Genomic DNA, 18,925 nt, shown 5'->3' with positions numbered 1-18,925 from the left:
TGAACTGGGACTTAAAAAATAATTCAAGAAGTGGGTTCTCGTTTCTCTTATGAACTAACCTATAATCATGAAGAACTTGTTCATCATCATTGGGTCTCAACAGAAAGACCCAATAACTTCCTGCCTTTGACAGAAAACTGTAGTTCATCGTTTGTAGGTTTAACACATTTGGTTCTCTGCTGAGAAGACAGGAAACTTAGAGTATCAGCTCTGATCAAAGAAATAATCCATCAGCCAGAAAAGCACCGATTACACGGTGTTTGTTCACTAAATATTCATTTAGGAACAAACCTCTTTCCAAGATGTTCTTCTAAGCAACCTGTAGGATAATAAGAAGGTGAAAAAAGATATGCCCGTGCCCACTAGTTTTTATGACTTATTATTGAAATAGTAGACTTACAAATACTTCTAACAAGTAATGCTTTCCTCACTTTTTTTTTAGGTATCTCTAGACTTTTTGCAAGTTTGATTAGTTCTGTAGACTTCTGTTGTTTCAAGTTGGAAAGCTTCATGGAGTGTCCTGAAATGTTTCCTGAAGAATGGAAAGGACTTGATGAAAAAATTAATGAAATGAAAACTCATTTGGATACATTGTTAAACACCATTGGTACCGTTCCAGAGAGCTTAGACACAGATACTGGCTCGTAAGTTCCCAGAGCTCTCTGCTGGGCAGAAGAAGGGAATCTCCACTTCTCAACTGCATTTTCCCAGTACCTAGCCTCAGCAACAGATAGCTGGGCTCAGACGGGAAACCTTGAAGCCCTGTTCCTCCCAGGAAGACAGCCATCTGACTGGGAGTTGGAGGGTGCAGAGCCCTGGGCCCGTGGACTGCAGGAGTCCACAGTGGAGTTCCTGCCTCACTGAGCTGGGAAGGGGAAGAGAGGGCGTAGCCTTGGTTCAGATACTATAAACTCTTGCCTTTCTTACTGAATCTTCACAGATGGTCTTGAATAGATATTTCTGCATTTACTATTTGTTCTTAGGACCATTTCCAGAGGCTTTCAATGTTTTCTTCCTCCCTCCCTCCTTCCCTCCCTTCCTCCCTCCTTCCCTCCCTCCCTCTCTTTCTCTCTCTGTTTCTTTCCTTCTCTCTCTCTTTCCTCTCTCCCTCCCTCCCCCTTCCTTCCTTTCTTCCTCCTCCCTCCCTCCCTCCCTCCCTTCCTTCCCTCCCTCCCTCCTCCCTCCCTTCCTCCCTCCCTTCAATTGTTACCAGTGGGGAGGGGGCAGCTGTGCTCCTCACACTGCCATGGTGGAAGCTGATCTCTTGAGAGAATTTAGAAATTCATTCTCCTCACTTCCTGTTCTCCCTGGTTAGAAATGAATATAAAATGTGTAAGTATGAGTTTTTATAGTAGAGAGCTAACCCTGAAAGCAAGACCTACATTGTCCAAAGAGCATCACGCCCAGTCGCTGTTGGTGTTAGGAAGGCCACATCAGTGGGTTAGCCAATATGCCAGAAACACCAAGGCTTTCATTCACCGTGCCCGAGTTCTCCAACAGGTGTCAGCACTCAGTTTACTAGGCCCACCTACAGAAAACCCTTTCGTTTAACTATAGTTACTTTAATAGTCTAAGTAAGTCATTTATGTTTATTTTACGTAATTTTTCCTTCAGGGTACTTGAAACACATATATTTAACATGATTCAACAATGGCATCTGAAGATAGGCAACGAGATTAACAATGGTAACATCGAACTTCAGCGCCACGTATGTACTAGGAGGAATTTGTGCGGTTAATTTTGTCCTGGCTGGGAGTTTTCTTTAAGGAAAAACCAGGTCGTACCTACGCAATTAAAGCAGGAGATTGGGAGGGCAAAAACGGAAACTTGGATAATTACTAAATGATTTGAATGCAAAATGCTCCTGCCTGTGGAATGACGTTTCAGAGATGACTCAGAATGTTTGAGTTCTAATTATTATCTTTGCTCTTTCCTTGGTATATTGACATTTTTCCCCTTCATCGGGATGTGGCCATTTTAAGGATTTATGTTGGTGGCCTGGACTGGCTGAAGGGGTGACAGAAGCACGTAACTGGGGGGAAGACAAGATGGCAGAACGCTGTTGGTCTGTGCTTGTTGAGCAAAGGGAGCCGCTCTGCAGTTCTGCATGGCGGTGCCCATGGACTTGGTAACCAGCACGACGTGAAATACCTCGCGAAGGATGACTCCGTTTATTACATTTACTCTCACCTCCTGGTCTTACTTATGATCTAACTCCACACAGGAAAAATATCTTATAAGTAGACTTAATGTGATCAAGTGAATTTAATTCATTCGAATATTGCTTACCTTAGGAATTTGAAAGGCAGAGTTCATCAGTGATACAGGATTACTACTTATGCAGCATTCCTTTATATCACAGCCCGTGAGCACGTTGTAAATACATATAAAGACACTAAGAGTTGAGGAGCAAATACGTTAAGACTGGAAATATGGATCCAGGATGGGGAGAAATTTCTGTGATTTGAAAGACCATCTACATTAATTTAAAAAGGGGAGCAGAGTGCCTGTCACAGTGGGACTCAGCAAATACTTGTTGAATGAAGCAAGGATGAGCATTCCAGATGTGCAAACAATTAAAATAGAGAAATGTACGAGGCACTATAGAAACATAGGAAAGGGACCTCAGAGCAGATCATACGTAGGCCTAGAAGAACACTTAGGAACTCACCAAACAGAGAATGGGGCTGGGCGTTCGAAGCGAATGGTGTGTTTGACGTCTGCAGTTCACAAAGATTGTTGCATTTTATTTCGGGTGCCCTGCCTGAGCAGACGCCCTGATCCAGAGGTTCCTGAACTTTCTCTCTTCGCGGTGCCCTTTATGCCCCAGCATTGTTGTACTCCTCAGCTGAAAGAAATGCCACCCAGCTCAGTTTATTAAGTAGGTTGGTTCAAACAACTTACTAAGTATTCATGTTCTAATGACTTAGTAACTCTTTGGAAAAAGCAAGAAATGTTAAAATAGTTAAAACACAGAAGCCACTGGAGTGAGGTCGCTCCACAGCCTCTGGTGGCCCATGTAGGCAAACCAAGGCCAGAGTCAGTGCGGTTGTGTCCATGAAAAAGAAACTCCAGAAGCTCTGATCATAAGCAGTCAACTGGACTTTCCCAAATATGCAAAAATGAACCCCAAGAATAATTATCATAACAGCCAAATAACTAAATGTTTCCAAATAAGGCAAATGTTTAAATAACTACAGACAATTAAATAATTGCTTTACTTCAGCATCTTCTCTATAAAAATCTCGGCCCTATCCCTGCTCACAGAGCTCCTCCAACAATTTTTCAGTCTTCGCATTGCTTAATCGGAATTGTTGCTTGCCAAAATAAACTTTGAAAAATTTAATGTCTTAGTTTACCTTTGTACATATATAAACATTGGGGAAAAAAACCCTTTTTTTTCTTCAATCAAAATCACTAAGGGATGTGTGGACGTGGGCCCTGTATAACTTCTCTAACCTGGAAATCAGATGGGGTGTTGCCATCCTCATTTCCTGTTTCACCTAGATTTTTCACACGGAACTTGTTTTTGCCGCACGACCACCCATAAAGCCAGCTTTGCACAGATGTGGTGTCATCAAAAGTGGTATAGTGCATCTAATGTTGAGGCTGTGAATTATATCAGCTTCATGCTGTGTCTGACATGTGCTGTATTTCCCTTAAGAGTTTAAAATCCCTTCCTGGTCGGGTAGCTCAGTTGGTTGGAGCTCCGGCCCACACATCAAAAGGTTGCAGGTTCCATCCCTGGTTGGGGCACGTACAGGAGGCAAGCACTCAGTGTTTCTCTCTCTCTCTCTCTCAAATCAATAAAAATGTCCCTGGGTGAGTATTAAAAAAAAAGAATTTAAAATCTCATGGCATCCTTGAGAATTCACTGTGGAGCCCTAGGATCCCTTGGTGTACAATTTGGGAACCGTGGCTGTAATACCCTTGACCAAGCTAAGACGAGTTAGTGTAGTAGAGTGAGAAGGGGGAAAAAAAATATAGATATATATATATATATAGTTATACCAGACAAGCAGTGATGACTTAATTTCATTAAGAATAAATATTAGTGTTGACAATTAGGCATAGGTACGATCATTTCCAGTTTTAAGTTTGGCCTGGTTTTTTGCTGTTCAACTTACTTAACATGGGCCATTTGTGTTACGGCTACTTTTTGACAGATGGATGAGTTGCACATATCTATGATCCAGTGGATGGTGTGTTTGCTGATAGTGATGGTACCTGACTTTCCCGACCAGGACGCTCTCCCAGGGCTGGAGGAGACAAGAGCCGAGAAACACGACATACGCGTTGCAACCTTGGAGCTGGACGCGGTCGCCCTGGCAAAAAAGTTGTCCAAGTACTCCCGTTATTTGAACAGGTAACACTATTCGGTGTTTGTACTCCCGCCCCTTTGCAGATAAATTTGTGACATAAAGCAGAGGGGAGGAGGACAGTCAAGGAGCAGCAATAAGGAATTGTTTTAAAACCTTGAAAGAAGTACTAGTTTGGTGTTAAAACCCTCATTGGCACTGCCCAGTGGAATGTGAGATTTTGGCATTTTCCCAATGGCTTTAGCATCTTTTGGAAACAATGTTAGTGCGGCCAGGATGGGCAGTATGTATGGATGTGGGAGTGTGAATTAGTTAAAAAACGAAAAAAGACCCACTTAACTTGAATAAGTAAGAAACGTCTTGCACTTTCGCACAGGCCAGGGGCATTTGTGAAGAAGCTTGTTGTTTCCCGTGTAAATTTCATGCAAAACAGAATGCATACTTTTATCTATTTCATTAAACACCGACCAAAACATCTCTTTAAAAAAACCCCAAAAGATAAAAATCCCTTATATCTGGAAAGCTAGAGGATTCTCACCAAATAAAGGTGAGGTGTGAAAAAATGTAAATTATTAAACTAGTAAGCACACCGTCACTATGATTCCTTCAAATCTGGGAAGTAGCTTTTATAGTCTAGCCCCTTCCCCTTTCATATCCGTTTAATGTTACCAACGGTCAAGAGTGAGAGGGAGGGGAAGGGAGGGCAACTGCGAGAAACCGAGAGACAGTCTGTGCTCTCGGGTGAGTCAGTAGCTTCACGGCTAGGGGACACTTGCCCTGTATCTGGACCAAAAACACTGAGGAGAGGAGCCAGCAATAACAGGCCGTGCCGTGTATGTGTGTGCTTCCCCCCAGTTGCTGCAAAGGGATGGTAACAGCCATGGCTCTGAGCATAACCAGCAACTTACAAAAACATCCTACTAAGGAACTTCACGACCTAAGGATGATGAAGGTAATCACTCTGTCTTCCCCTCACTTTTGTTTTGTTTGGAGCAGACATTTTAGTCTAGTTCCCCCTTCGCTAGGGTTTTCTGAATTTCACATGCATCCCCATCCTTGACTGCTTCCATCTTCCCCTGATCTCCCGGACAACCTCTTTAGGACAACAGTCTTGACGACATCAGACTCCAGGACTCCTGTGGCTTCATCCCTGCCCCGCAAAGTGAAGAGTGGAAGGCGAGTCTCCAGAGGGGCCTTGCTGAATGTGGGTAAACCGGGATGCACATGGCTTGTGCTGCCCCAGTCACATTCTAGCATTTGAGGAAGAACATTTTGCCAACCTAATAGATGGCTATTTGGATAACGTTAATGATGGTTTCCCACCATCTAATATTTTGGGGGGTTCCTTTGCAATAAACGAGAGTTGCGTGGTGCTGAACAGGATTCTGGAGTGGGAGGACCCTTAAGTAAGAATCTTTCGGAGTTTGATCACTTACCAACAGTTTTTACTCAAGTCTTCCACCGCAACTGCCTAAATTACTTCTTCAAAAAGCCTTGGGGTCTGTCTAGTGCCCCCCCACCACTGAGGTAGTCCAGTAACTCGTGACCCTATTTGCCTCTCACCTGACCCTGGCTTATGTGGATTCAGTCTGACCTCACACATTGGAGCTTCAATCCTGGAGGCCGTTTTCCAAGAGGATTCAGTTCTAGAGATCCTTGCTCCTGTTCCTGTTTCTGCAAGAAGCTGGTCTCTGCACATCGACTTCTCCACTGGGGAACAGGAATTGCTTGCCATTAAGGCTTCATTTGAGGCTTGGAAACAGTAAGTCAGAGTCCTGGCACCCACCGAGAGTAGACTAGGACCTCCGCACCATAAACAAGCTCTTCACGACCTGGAAACTTAGCCCCCAGTAAACAGATAGGTGACTTTCTTCAAGTGCTTTAGGTGGCCCCTCTACACGGTTCCAGGCACCTAGAATTAGAGTCACTGGTGCCCTGGAGTTTGGTCACAATCTGTGTAAATGACAGCTACTTTGAAGGATCTCTGAGATAACCTTCAGCAGGCCAAGACTGGCAAAAAGACACACATTGACCAACCCCCGACAGTGCTGAGGACAAATGGGAAGGAAACACCTCCTCTCGATACCAAAAAACTACCCACCGTGATGGAAAAGAGAGGACTTCTCGCTTGGAGACCTTCACACTGACTTCCGGCTGCTGCTGATTCCCTCCACGCTATTCTTTTCCATCTCTGGCCTGAGTAATTCATTAAGGCCCTGCCATTCACCTTGGGCTGCAGTAACCTTCTTATGTCACCTAAGTACTGTTGCCAGTTTGGGGACTTGGCTCCCCCAAAGGTGACTTTGAAGAGGAGTACTGGCGACCTGCCTCTTGCAGTGTTATAGCAGGTAAACTCAGGGAAGTCCCAGCTTTCCCACCTTTTGGGGGAACCTGGGGATGATGGCTCCTTTAACTATATTACCACCCCAGTCTCACCACTGGCACCCTATAAAATGCCACATCTCCTACTGTCTTCTCTTCCTCCAGCTTTTGATCTGCTACAATAGGCTTAACCTGCAGGACTGTCCTTTGCTTCTTAAATCCTCCTTCATCCCAGACATGAACTGTAGTGCTTGTACTTCCCACCGGAAGCATTTATTAACACAGCCCTGAATCGGACTTTATTGGCATCAAATAAGATTACTGATGGACGGAGATCTACATGCATTGATTAGCAATCAAGCTATCTTGGTCTACAGCTGGTCAAAGGTAATGCTGAAGGTTTTGAAAGAAAACTTGCGTGACTCTGTAGATTACTGTGAAATTTTACCAAAGAAAACTCCTACTGATTTTGTCTCCCATCAGAAGTCTTCTGACTGTATTTTCAATGCCTTAGAAGTTTATAAGAAAACGACTAGGATCTTTTTGACAAGTGCAAGTACAACCGCAGAAGTTTCTCATGAACGACGAATTAACTGTGGAGAAATAAAATTTCAAAAATATCATTACTATTTTCAGAACTAACTAATGTTTTATTCTAGGTACAATATAGACAGTTAAATACTGTGTGCAGCAAATGTTGTAGCTGGAAGGGTCCTCAGGGACAGTGGTGTGGTAGACCACAATGGCTCACAGGGCTGACTGTGCACACCCCTGACCAGCTCCACATCCAGCAACAATGTGTGAGCTGATGAGTGTCATTGAACTTGCCCTGGTGAGAGTAACCGTGGGGATTAGCAAATGCTATAAATTAGGGCTCCCCTCCCCAAGATGGTTTTTACATAGGGGTCCCCTGGAGTAAACCAACCACCTCATCTGTTTTTAACAGACGAAGACTATTCAGACTTTACTCAAGAAGTCACAGCTAGTTAAGTGAATTTAAGACTGGAAGCCATCACTTTCACACTCCTTGTTCAACCCTCCCTGTGACAAGACATCACCCTAACCCTTTAGAACTTAAACTGGTTAAGGACGCGCACAGAGCTGTGGCAAGCTGACTTCCCCTTTAGATTCTGTTTTCTTGTCTACAGCGCTAGGGTTCAGGTTTGATTTCTAAAACCTTTTAGTCCTGAAATTTCATAATAATTCCAGAAGTCAAAATAAGTCTAATAATGAGAAAAATATAAGACCTATTACTGCTTTTTATGATTGATGTTAGGGACCTATGGTGGGTCATTAGTTCACTACACAGTACAGTTTTTTGATGGTTAAAGTGACCAGATCTCCCCGCCTCTCCAGGAGGTAGTTTACGAGTTCCCACTGCTTTTACTTGCTAATAAGGAAGCTTTTAAACACTGAAGCCAGATCTTAGCTGTTAGGAGATGTTGGTAAAGTAAATGTAGTTTTACTATTCACTTTGGTGCTGAAGACCGTTCTGTACACCAGTAGGTACAGAGTGAGCACCTTTTCTAAGTCACTGCTTCACATCTATTCATTTACTCAGTTGGGGGCGGGGTAATATTTTTGTAGGGGTTGAGAGCCCAGGCCGCCTGGGTCAGAATCCCAGGTCCATGTTTAAATACATATAGGACCTTGAGCAAGGTACTCAACTGTTCTCTTCCTTAACTTTTTCATGTAAAAAAATGAGGATAATAATAGTATATATCTCAGTTCTCATCACAAGACAATAAATTTTGTAACTATGGTGAGAAATGTTAACCGGATTTATTATGGTGATCACTTGGTAATATATATAAATATTGATTAATTATACCGTACACCTGAAACTAGTATACCGTTATTTCAATTATACCTTACAAATAATAGGACATAATTCATACTGAGGATCAAATGAGTTAATACATGCACAATGCTTAGGAAAGTCTAACACATAATTAAGTGCCATGTTAAGTGTTGCTACTTTTATTGTCAGGTTAAGCAATCATAGTTGACCTGGCCAGCTGCATATTTGTTGGGGCAGACCATGTGCCCGCAGTGAATCCAGCTATGTCTCTGCATCTGATTTTGTGACACTTAACTACGCCTTGTCCCATTATGTAGGGTTTTAGGTCTATATTCACAGGAATCGCTCCTGCACATACCTGTGAACTAAAGTGATACAATGTTAATTGAATGGAGTTATACTTGGAGGGGTTGTATTCAGCAGTTCCTCAACAGGAGTGAGTAAACGAGCTGGTGTAATCTGATTTTTTCTGCTTAGTAGTGATCTTTTTATCTCTTCCCAGAGAGAATGTTATGAGTGGATCACCACATGCTCTCACCTCCTTTGTCAGATGAAAGGCAAACAAATCAAGTTATTGACATACGAAGAAAAGGCACACCTACTTGAAGAAGAGGTATTGGCCATGTGCCAGCACTGGTCATTAGTCAAGTTCTTTCTGTGTTTTAACAGATAAGGGGTCAGCGACATTTCCCAGTGAGTGTCCCTGGAGTCCTCTCTTACGTCCCAGGCAACTTCGGTCCTCCTCTGCAGGTTCCTCTTTCTACTCTAGTCCCCAGAGTGATTAGGCTTCTGTCCTAAGGCCTCGCCCTCTAATCGCTTCACAAGTTGTTCTTTGGTGATGTAATTCACCTTCTTGGCTTTAACCCGGATCCCTCCATCTGAACTTCAGATACTCTGCTACTTACCAGATATTTCCACTCGGATGTCTTAGGGGCACCTCAAACTCATATAGTCTAGTCTAAACTCATCTATCTTCCCAAACCTGCTTATCCAACTTTGTTTATTATCCCTGTGAATCTCATTATCATCTATGTAGTGCCCTTAGCCATAAACCAGATATCATTCCAGATGCTCTGTTTTCCTAGCCATCCCATGTCCATCCATCAAATCAATCAATCAGTCATTAAGAGTTGCCTCCCGAATATCTCTTGAACCCTTATGCTCTTCACTCCTACAACCCTGTGTTGTTCTTTGCCTCCTCTTATCTTTCTCTTTTCTCCCTGTTCTTCTCTTCCTCCCTCCCTCTCTTTCTCTCCCCCAATCTTCTTCCTCCTCTTTAAATCTACTTTCCTGTTGCTAGACTGATTGTTTAAAATGTAAAACATATCAATCAATGTATTGATCTCTCACTGCCTTCAGGATAAAATCCAGTCTCCCCGACGTGCCACGCTGTGCTCTGGTCTCTCTGTTCCCGTCCTGTTGAACACAGTCCTTCCGTTCTCAGAGCCAGTCGCGTGCCTACAGTGTCCTCTCCCTTGTCCCTCCTGTTTTTCTTCTACTCTCCCTTCAAGAGGAAACTCAGGCATTATCTTCTTCAGGAAACCTGCCTGAGCAAGCCTCTCTCTTACCCCCACCCACTACCAGGTCAAAATGAGGTATTTCTACTAGTTGACTGTACGTATTTGGAGCATTTTCTTGTTCACTAAGTTGTAAACTTCTTCAGGGACCATTCTTATTAACCTTTGTATCCTTATCACTAGCACAGGGCTCTGTTGGAGGATTAGTACCCTTAAGTATTTTTTTTTTTTTTTTTGAGATTTTTTTTTTAATATATTTATTGATTATGCTATTACAGTTGTCCCATTTCCCCCCCCACTCCACTCCATCCTGCCCACCCCCCTCCCTCCCACATTCCCCCCCCATAGTTCATGTCCATGGGTCATACTTGTAAGTTCTTTGGCTTCTACATTTCCTACACTATTTTTACCCTCCCCCTGTCTATTTTCCACCTATCATCTATGCTACTTATTCTCTGTATCTTTACCCCCCTCTCCCCCTCCCACTCCCTTATTGACAACCCTCATGTTCTAGTTGTTTGCCTAGTTTGCTCTCGTTTTTGTTTTATGTGTGGTCGTTAATAACTGTGAGTTTGGTGTCATTTTTACTGTTCCTATTTTTGATCTTTTTCTTAGGTAACTCCCTTTAACATTTCATATAATAAGGGCTTGGTGATGATGAGCCTTTTCAACTTGACCTTATCTGAGAAGCACTTTATCCTCCCTTCCATTCTAAATGATAGCTTTGCTGGATATAGTAATCTTGGACGTAGGTCCTTGCGTTTAATCTTGGGTAATGTAATTATGATGTGTCTTGTTGTGTTCCTCCTTGGGTCCAGCTTCTTTGGGACTCTCTGAGCTTCCTGGACTTCCCAGAAGTCTATTTCCTTTGCCAGATTGGGGAAGTTCTCCATTATTTGTTCAAATAAGTTTTCAATTTTTTGTTCTTCCTCTTCTCCTTCTGGCACCCCTATAATTCGGATGTTGGAACGTTTCAAGGTGTCCTGGAGGTTCCTAAGCCTCTCCTCATTTTTCCAAGTTCTTGTTTCTTCATTCTTTTCTGGTTGAATGTTTGTTTCTTCCTTCTGGTCCATACCATTGATTTGAGTCCCAGTTTCCTTCTCATCACTATTGGTTCCCTGTACATTTTCCTTTGTTTCTGTTAGCATAGGCTTCATTTTTTCATCTGTTTTTCGAATAGATTCAACCAAGTCTGTGAGCATATTGATAACCAGTGCTTTGAACTGTGCATCCGATAGGTTGGCTATCTCTTCGTCGCTTAGTTGTATTTTTTCTGGAGCTTTGAAGTGTTCTGTCATTTGGGCCATTTTTTTTGTTTGTTTGTCTTGGCGTGTCTGTTACTTTAAGGGGCGGAGCCTTAGGTGTTCACCAGGGCGGGGTAATGCTGGTCGCTGCGCTGTGATGCTGTACGTGGGGGCGGGGCCGAGAGGGAGCAATGGCGCCCGCTTCACTCTCCTCCGGATTTCAGTCTTTCACTCCGCTACCCACAATCAAACTGGGCCCCTCTGGTGCTGGTTCCCGAGTAAGTGGGCCTGTGCACACTCTAGGCCCCTGTGGGTCTCTCCAACAACCTCTCCTGTGAGGCTGGGAGTCTCTCCTGCCGCCCCAACCCCCAGGGGCGCTTTCAATCAGAGGTTTGAGGCTTTATTTCCCCGAGCTGGAGCCCTGGGTTGTGCAGCGGTCTGCTTCTCTGCCCGCCGTTCGTCTGGTTTATCTGTGGGCGAATGTGGTGCCGCAATGTGCTATCCGCCACTCTGCCTGCCCCACTCTCTGCCACTCTGAGTCCGGCCCTCTGGGTTTATCTGTGCAAATGTGGGACCGCAGGGTCTGCTAGTGCTCGGACTGCCTGCGCCATTTGTCCCACACTCCGCCAATCTCAGTCCCGCCACAGCCACGCGAGTCCTCTCCACCCCAGTGCCGTCTCCGCCCCTCCTACCAGTCTGGATGAATGATTATTTTCTGTTTCCTTGGTGTTGGTCCCCCTTGCTGTTCGATTCTCTGTCAGTTCTGGTTGTGCGAGGAGGCGCAGTGTGTCTACCTACGCCGCCATCTTGGTTCTCAGTACCCTTAAGTATTTTTGAATAAATAATTGGTAATATAGCCCTAAAATATTTATATACACTTAGCTATAATTATAACATTATTTTATCTCATAGGACATTGTAAAAGAATTCACTGAGCCTGAAACAGACATATGTTTTGAAGAGGATGAAAAAGAAAGTAAGGAAGATAAAAAATTTGAGAAAGGACTGGAAGAAGAGAAAGCAGAAGTAAGATTATATAGTTCTATCTTTTTAAAGAACTTACATATGTACTGAAAATAAAAATAGATCATCTGGAGTAAACTCTTTAACTTCTTTTGGATTTAACCATATCTATAGACACACTTACCTCTTAATTTTCTAAGGAGTGCCCTTTTTCCTGTCTAAATCCAGCCATTTCCATTAGGCTCATTCACAGCTACGCTCCTATTACCTACATAATCCACCTCTCACCTGGATGCTGTTGCTCTGTCTCTTCACCACCCGACTCTTTCAACAGTAGTGCAAACTCTATGTCTCCACTTCTTCAGCTCTCCTTCTGAGCTGCCTTTCCTCCCTCCTCCCAGGCCCATCTCCCTCTCTCTCGTTTTCTTACCCTTTCTTCACCCTTGTTGGGGCATTGTTAGTAATAACTTTTCCTGGGGCAATTGGCACAATAACAAAAATACAATGATAATGACCAATTACCGAGTGCCTACCATGAGCTATATGCCCCACACATGTGACCTTATTAGCTCCCCCGTCTTATAGAAAGGAAAACGCACGATCAGAATGGTTGACTGTCTCACCTAAAATCACATAACTGTAAGTAGCAGAACCAACATTCCAACCCAGAGAAGTCTGGCGAAGAGCCCTTGTTAGTTCCCGCAGCGAATACTGTCTTTGGCTTTCAGAACTCATCCTGATCACCTAACGCTCTTTATACTGTCTTAATCTACTTCCCTGATGTTTCCTCTCTGTGAATAGTTTGAATGTGACTGGCATGACCCCCGATTCTGACCTAGGTCCTCTATGCCCCGCCCACGCAGGCCAGCAGGACAAGAGTGCTGTACCACACCCACGCCTCTCTGGACCCGCATTTTCCGTTTCACTGATGGCACAGTGCTTGCCTATAGAAAGCACAAAATAAGTATAAAACATTATTTGGTCACTAAATTCTGTCATACCTCTGAAATCTGTAATGCATCACCTCTTTTCCTCCGCCTGTGGCCTTAGGTCAGTCCATTTCCTCTCTATCCGCAAACTCGTGTTCAGCTTTCAAAGATCATTTTCTCTGTAGAACTTCCCCGAGTGTCTGGGCAGAATGGAGGGCCCTTTTCTGGGCACACACAGCTCTTGGAACACACCTCTGTGCTAACAGTAATCACGTATCCCACGATTATTTTACGGCCTTTCTCTCTGACTGTACTGTGAGTCCTGGAGGTCTCGGAGAAATCCGCCTTGCTTTTCTCACAGGTATCCCCCCTTGTCCCTGCTTCCCCATCCACACTAATTTATCGCACAGTGTTTTCTGGGAGTCTTCCTAAAACGTTCGTTAAATAATTAAAGCAAATGGAAAATGAAAACTTCAGACATGGGGCCAGGCAGCTCGCCACACCACCATGCCACCCGCCCGCTCACTGACGGGTCCTTGGTATTCCTGTGCCCTAGAGACCTTCCACGTCTACGGAGACTGAAAAACTCATTCGATTCATCGGAGAAGATGAAAATGTCCATTCCAAGCCTCTATTTGAAACAGATATATTATCTTCCTGGGTATGTAGCTGAAACCCAATTTGTAAATATATTAATTCAGCAGATTCTATTGACAGCTGTGATAAGCACATGCCTGAACCATGGAATTATTGGGAAATTGGAAACCTTTAGACGGTGGCTATGGAAACTCAATAGGAAAACAGAATTGAAATTCCTCCACAGAAAGTTCTAGGACCATATTAGAGGGTTTCCCCCCCCCCCCCCCATATTTTTACTGCCTCGATATCTGTAAAGTCCCCTGTTGAACTGAAAGGTCATATTGGGTTTTGTAGCGTTGTGTGCTTAGTGAAATCAAGTATTAAGATAAATGTACATACTTTCCTTGATACTTGATTTATTAGATAAACATGTTTACCCTTCTATTTGTTTTCTTAGCCTCTTCTTCCTGCCCTATTTCTTTCTGTCGATACTGTTTTCTCTGCTTCTTTACAACTCTAATCAAATCTGTGACCACTCGCAGCATGAGTAATTTGGAAGTGGTGTGCTATTGGCCACAGGAAATCCCTGTTCTTTTTTGTTGTTAAGAGCGGGCTTAATTATCTACTGTTAAATACAGATACTATTGACTAGGCAAAAATACTCTGGGAGGCTTGGTCCAGAACATCCTGAAGAAGTAGAGTATTAATTGTTGGGGCTCCCAGTTTATTCACTGCACATATTTCCTTTGTCAGAAAAAGGCAGCTAATCAAGGTTCATTGGCCCCAAAGTATCTTGAAGCGATGGCGATAATTGAGCACACGCAGGAGAAGCTAACGTAAGTCTGAGGTGCTACAATGGCAAGAAGAAGGAGACGCTGGCCAGCAGGTTTGGCTGAGAAATGCACACTGCTTGGCTGACCATTGGTTCTCCTGCTTCCTTCGCCCTCACTGGTGGGATGGGTATTTCCAAATCTCCTGCCAGAGCCAGTGAACTACACTGCTGTCATAGCAACATCTGTCCCCACCCACAGCGGAGATGGAGGAGGTCAAAGTGTGTGTGTGGCTGGGCGGGGGGGATAGGATATTAGACGTCATCCACTTCAGCATGTTTCTAAGAGACGAACTAGATAAATAGGTGGGACAGGGAGAAACCACTGTGTGCAAGAAAGAATGTTACATAACCCAAAAAGTAGGAGGAGCGATATGGTTAAGACGGCCGAGGACCGCAAGGCGGAGGCGTGGCCCTGTAGACTTGTGCTGTGGTTGTTAAGAAGTGCTTCTCAGACTGGCTTTCTGGAGTGTAGAGTCTGTTTTCAAAGGTTCTGTAAAAGAAGGGAATGAAAAAAAAAAAGACACTGTGTTTCTGGGTACTTTTGCTTTGGATTTTTTTTTTTTTAATGAAGGGGAATACTATTGGCTTTAGTTTGTCGAATCTCATCAATGAAGAGAAGCAGAAATTAACTTCTGAAGAGGGGTTCTTTGGCTATTGACAGAAAATTCCAAATACCCAAAAGTCGGATCTCACTAAGACATGATACACATGTTCTTAAATCACAGCGTGACTGCCACTCTGCCATTACCATCCAGCGTAGCTCCGGCCCCCAGTGCTAGGCTAATCAGTGATGCCACTGCTACTTCCCTGATTCGCACCCTCCGTCATCAGATGCCTTCATCTCACCCCGCTGCCTGTTTTAGACAAGGAGTTTTTCTAAATGACTGACGCCTTTTCCAACCTTTCCATTTCGTTGTGTTTCTCTGGACTTTGTCCACATCAGAGAGGTTGCAAACCGAGCCAGACGAGCAGAGGAGAAGTTTGATCATGTAAATGAGAAACTTCATTACACCCTTATAAGGAATAAAGAACTGGAGAAAGAACTGGAGAAAGCATTGAAGTCTAAGGAGAAGGAGACTGAAGGAGGAGAAGAGGAAGAAAATGAAGGAGAAAGAGAAGGAGAAGAGGAAGAACACGAAGAAGACGAAGAAGGAGAAGACGACGAAGAAATCAGGCCAGCAGAAAGTTCCTCAAAACCTCTGAAGAAAGGTGAGGCTTTCTTTCTCATTTGCTTCATTTAAGTTGTACTTATGAAAGAAAGCCTGATTGGGTCACAGATATTTTAGAAGAGTATCGATAAATTTAGTGTTGATTTTCTCGTTCGTACTTCTCACAGACTTGCCCATTCATGTAACCGCTTAACTATCTTATTCAGACACCTCACAAAAAAGAAAACGAAATGACTAACACTTGTAGACTCGTAAACTACCTTGAGATAAAATTTTGACTTATAAAACTGGCAAAGATTGTTGAAAACAAAAGAATACAGTGCTGGTCAGAAGGAGCAAAGTAGGTGGTTTTACAGAAAACTTGTGGGTGCACAGACAGATATAACCCTTTCCAAAAATAACTGGAGAGTGTGTGTGGGACATGCCTTAAAAGCAGACAAATATTTTGACCTAATAATTTAACCTTTGAGAATCTATAATCCTAAATATGGGGGGAAAAAATTAATGCACACAAATGTTCAGTGTATCATTTTATATACTAGGCAAAAATAGAAGAATACCTATCCAATCATGGAAGAAAGATTAAATAAGTTATGCTACATTAATATACCTGAATATTATACAATTATTAAAGTGGTGTTTTGAGGAGTTTATAATGACATGGGAAATTCTTGTGTTAAAATATCAAATGCAAGAAATTAGATATGATAGTATTTTTTAAAGCTAGAAAAAAAGGCCGGAAGTAAATATGCCCAAATATTGACAGACATCGTCACTGGTTGATGGAATTTTACGGGGAATTTTTGCCCTTATTTTTTGGTACTTGTTGGATTTTCTGTGATGGGAGCAATCTCCTTCATTCTCCAGGAAAAGGCATTTAATTATTTTCTTGCCTCTAATCGGTGCTATAATATTCCCTCAAGCAGTTCTCAACATCCCCAGTATTGGAGACTGTTTTTATTTTGGCTGTCATCTTCAACCAGCGGGCTGTTCCCAGGACAGCTGCTGGTACAGGGGTCGGACTGGGACGCTACTGCACCCGTGTCCCCAGCGACAGCCGTAAGGTAGCCAGTGCCTGGCCGTCTCCAGCCCCAGGTACTGCGTGTCAACACAGTTTGGGGGAGAGTCTGGGCCCATTTCTCTCCTGTTAACTCTGAGCTGGTAGAATGTCGATTATTCCTAATGGGTCTGTCCTTTAGCTTTAGGCTTTAATATGCGTCAGATAAGCTTCAAACGTTAAAAAACAACCATCTTCTTATATTGTCAAGCAATTTTATCCCAATACTTTGAAAACTGAACTTTTTCTCGATGACTGAAAAATAAATTTGCAAACCATACAGAAGGCCTATGTGTTAAACCGAAGAGGTCACCTCAATATAGAGTGAGTGACCTTGGTTTTGTCCATCTTCATAAACGTCTTGGGGATGAGGTTAAACCCAGAATTTAACATTTTTCATGATCGCAGACAGAGGCTAGCTATGCACAGTTAGTCCCCAGTCTACAAACAGTAACCTAGACAAACGCGTAGTCCCCGTGTCCCGCCTGCCACCTGGACACCCATCGGAGCCATCGTCTGGGGGCTCAAAAGTGCAGGATGGGAAGCCCTGCCTTGTTTAGGGGAAGTATCTCCCATGCAGGGCAGTCCCCATGGAGGCAGGTGACCGGAACATTTTCTCTGGAAAATCCCAAGTTACTCATTTTGGGAGGGTTAGCAGGCAGCTCCTTTTAAAAACACAGACACCTCTGGAGCAATGGGACACTCACATGGCATGTACAATGTCACATGGGTGCGAGTTAGTGCAGGGAGGTCACTCTTCTCCTGGGAGCTGCGCAGTAAAGGAGTGGAAGATGAAGGTAGAGGTCGGAGCCTGGTGAATGTCAATATTTTTAATAACTAGCAAGTCATGGTGCTCTGAGCTGTGAATGGAGAAGGGAATCAGGTGCTTACAAAGGCGAATCTGATCTCAGTGAGGCCCATGGTTAGGAGTGGGGAGAGCCACTCAAAAGCAAGCTGAGGGTGTGAGCAAGGTGACCAAGTGCGGCATGGAGAGGGCAGCAGCCAGTCAGAAGGCTTCAGATTGCAAAGTTGGGTGTTGTGGAGCAGCCAGGGGTAGCAGGCTCGATGGCTGATGGCCTCCTGCACCCATCCCGAGGGTGGGGCTTGTGTAGGGTGCAGAAGGCTGGAGAGAGGGAGGAGACAGAACAGGGGTGCCGGGCTGGACATGGCGGATTCTGGACACTCCCTTTATCTGAATTTCTTTTTTCTGCCAAGCTCAGGATGTGTACAAGCTAGAAGGAGGAAATGTTCTTCCTCTTTCTCTTCCCTCCTTGACCACATGGTCCCCTTTTCCAGGACCCAGAACTCAGGCTCCCTGACTTCACTTAAACTTTGGGGAAATGCATTCTGAATCCCAATAACAAAGTTAGAGTCGACTTTTGGGCACAGAACCTGTTTGTAGCTTAGCAGTTACTCAAGCTGAGCAGAATTTTAAAAAGGCTTTGTAAAGTAAAACATCTTTAGTAAATATGAGATAGTGTTACTACCACATTCTAATTGTTTTTGTCTTCTCAGGGGTACAGCGCAAGGATGGTTCTCTCACCAGCAAACCCAGAACCCGGAGTAAATCCAGTAAGACCAAGCCCAAGCAGCACCCGTAGGGTGCTGGGCAACACTGTGGCTCCCCTACCCGAACACACCCCGGATACCTCTGCACTGTTGAGGTACCTTCGTGGCTCGATTGGAGGCACTCCCTTCGCAACAGCTAACAGAAAAGCCACAGCATACAACCCAAGAACCTTTTCTCTAAAACTCACAGTGATGGCTGTAGGCAGTCAGCATATTAGCTTATTTCCCAGATTAAAAATAGCTTGTGCAAACGTTTGCTAGCCTCTTTAATTGATTTTCTAACCAAGGTCTGTGAAAATATCTGTTTCTGTCAAGAAAATAGTACGTTTTGAAGACTTTGCACTCTCTGGAGAAGAATGGTAAATAAAAAGCACTATTTTATTTTATTACTATTTTTTATTTTTTATATAATCTTTATTATGTTTTTCCATTACCATTTAGTCCCCTGATATGCTCCTCCCCCCAGCAATCACCTCACCGTTGTCCATGTCCATGAGTTTTATTTTTCAATTTAAAAGAGGATCCTGATATTACTCTTAGGTTTCTGCAGCATTTTCAAATTTCTTACGATTTCAGGCATTCTTATCTGGTCTTCACAATAACCCCACAAAGTAGGTGGGGGTG

At 43.6% G+C, this 18,925-nt stretch overlaps 1 protein-coding gene across 6 annotated transcripts in view; it reads left to right on the top strand.

Moving 5' to 3' along the window:
* The window catches only part of AXDND1 (axonemal dynein light chain domain containing 1), a 51,361-nt gene extending 32,696 nt beyond the window's left edge, over positions 1–18,665 (top strand). For 5 of the 6 annotated variants that reach the window (XM_045189137.2, XM_045189130.2, XM_045189158.2 and 2 more), the window contains 10 exons: positions 443–644; positions 1,615–1,708; positions 4,167–4,366; positions 5,175–5,271; positions 8,945–9,055; positions 12,116–12,229; positions 13,652–13,756; positions 14,428–14,510; positions 15,450–15,715; positions 18,248–18,665. In XM_045189137.2, coding sequence (XP_045045072.2) covers positions 443–644; positions 1,615–1,708; positions 4,167–4,366; positions 5,175–5,271; positions 8,945–9,055; positions 12,116–12,229; positions 13,652–13,756; positions 14,428–14,510; positions 15,450–15,715; positions 18,248–18,333 — 1,358 coding nt within the window. In that variant the 3' untranslated portion in view covers positions 18,334–18,665. Of the gene's footprint in view, positions 1–442; positions 645–1,614; positions 1,709–4,166; positions 4,367–5,174; positions 5,272–8,944; positions 9,056–12,115; positions 12,230–13,651; positions 13,757–14,427; positions 14,511–15,231; positions 15,716–18,247 lie in introns of those variants that run through there. The other variant, XM_045189152.2, reaches the window with a different exon arrangement.
* Positions 18,666–18,925: the final 260 nt, after the last annotated feature.

The sequence above is a fragment of the Desmodus rotundus genome, chromosome 12, assembly GCF_022682495.2.
Source record: "Desmodus rotundus isolate HL8 chromosome 12, HLdesRot8A.1, whole genome shotgun sequence".
Classification (NCBI taxonomy): domain Eukaryota; kingdom Metazoa; phylum Chordata; class Mammalia; order Chiroptera; family Phyllostomidae; genus Desmodus; species Desmodus rotundus.
Note: the sequence above shows the minus strand (reverse complement) of the source record. Positions and strands in the feature narration are given on the sequence as shown.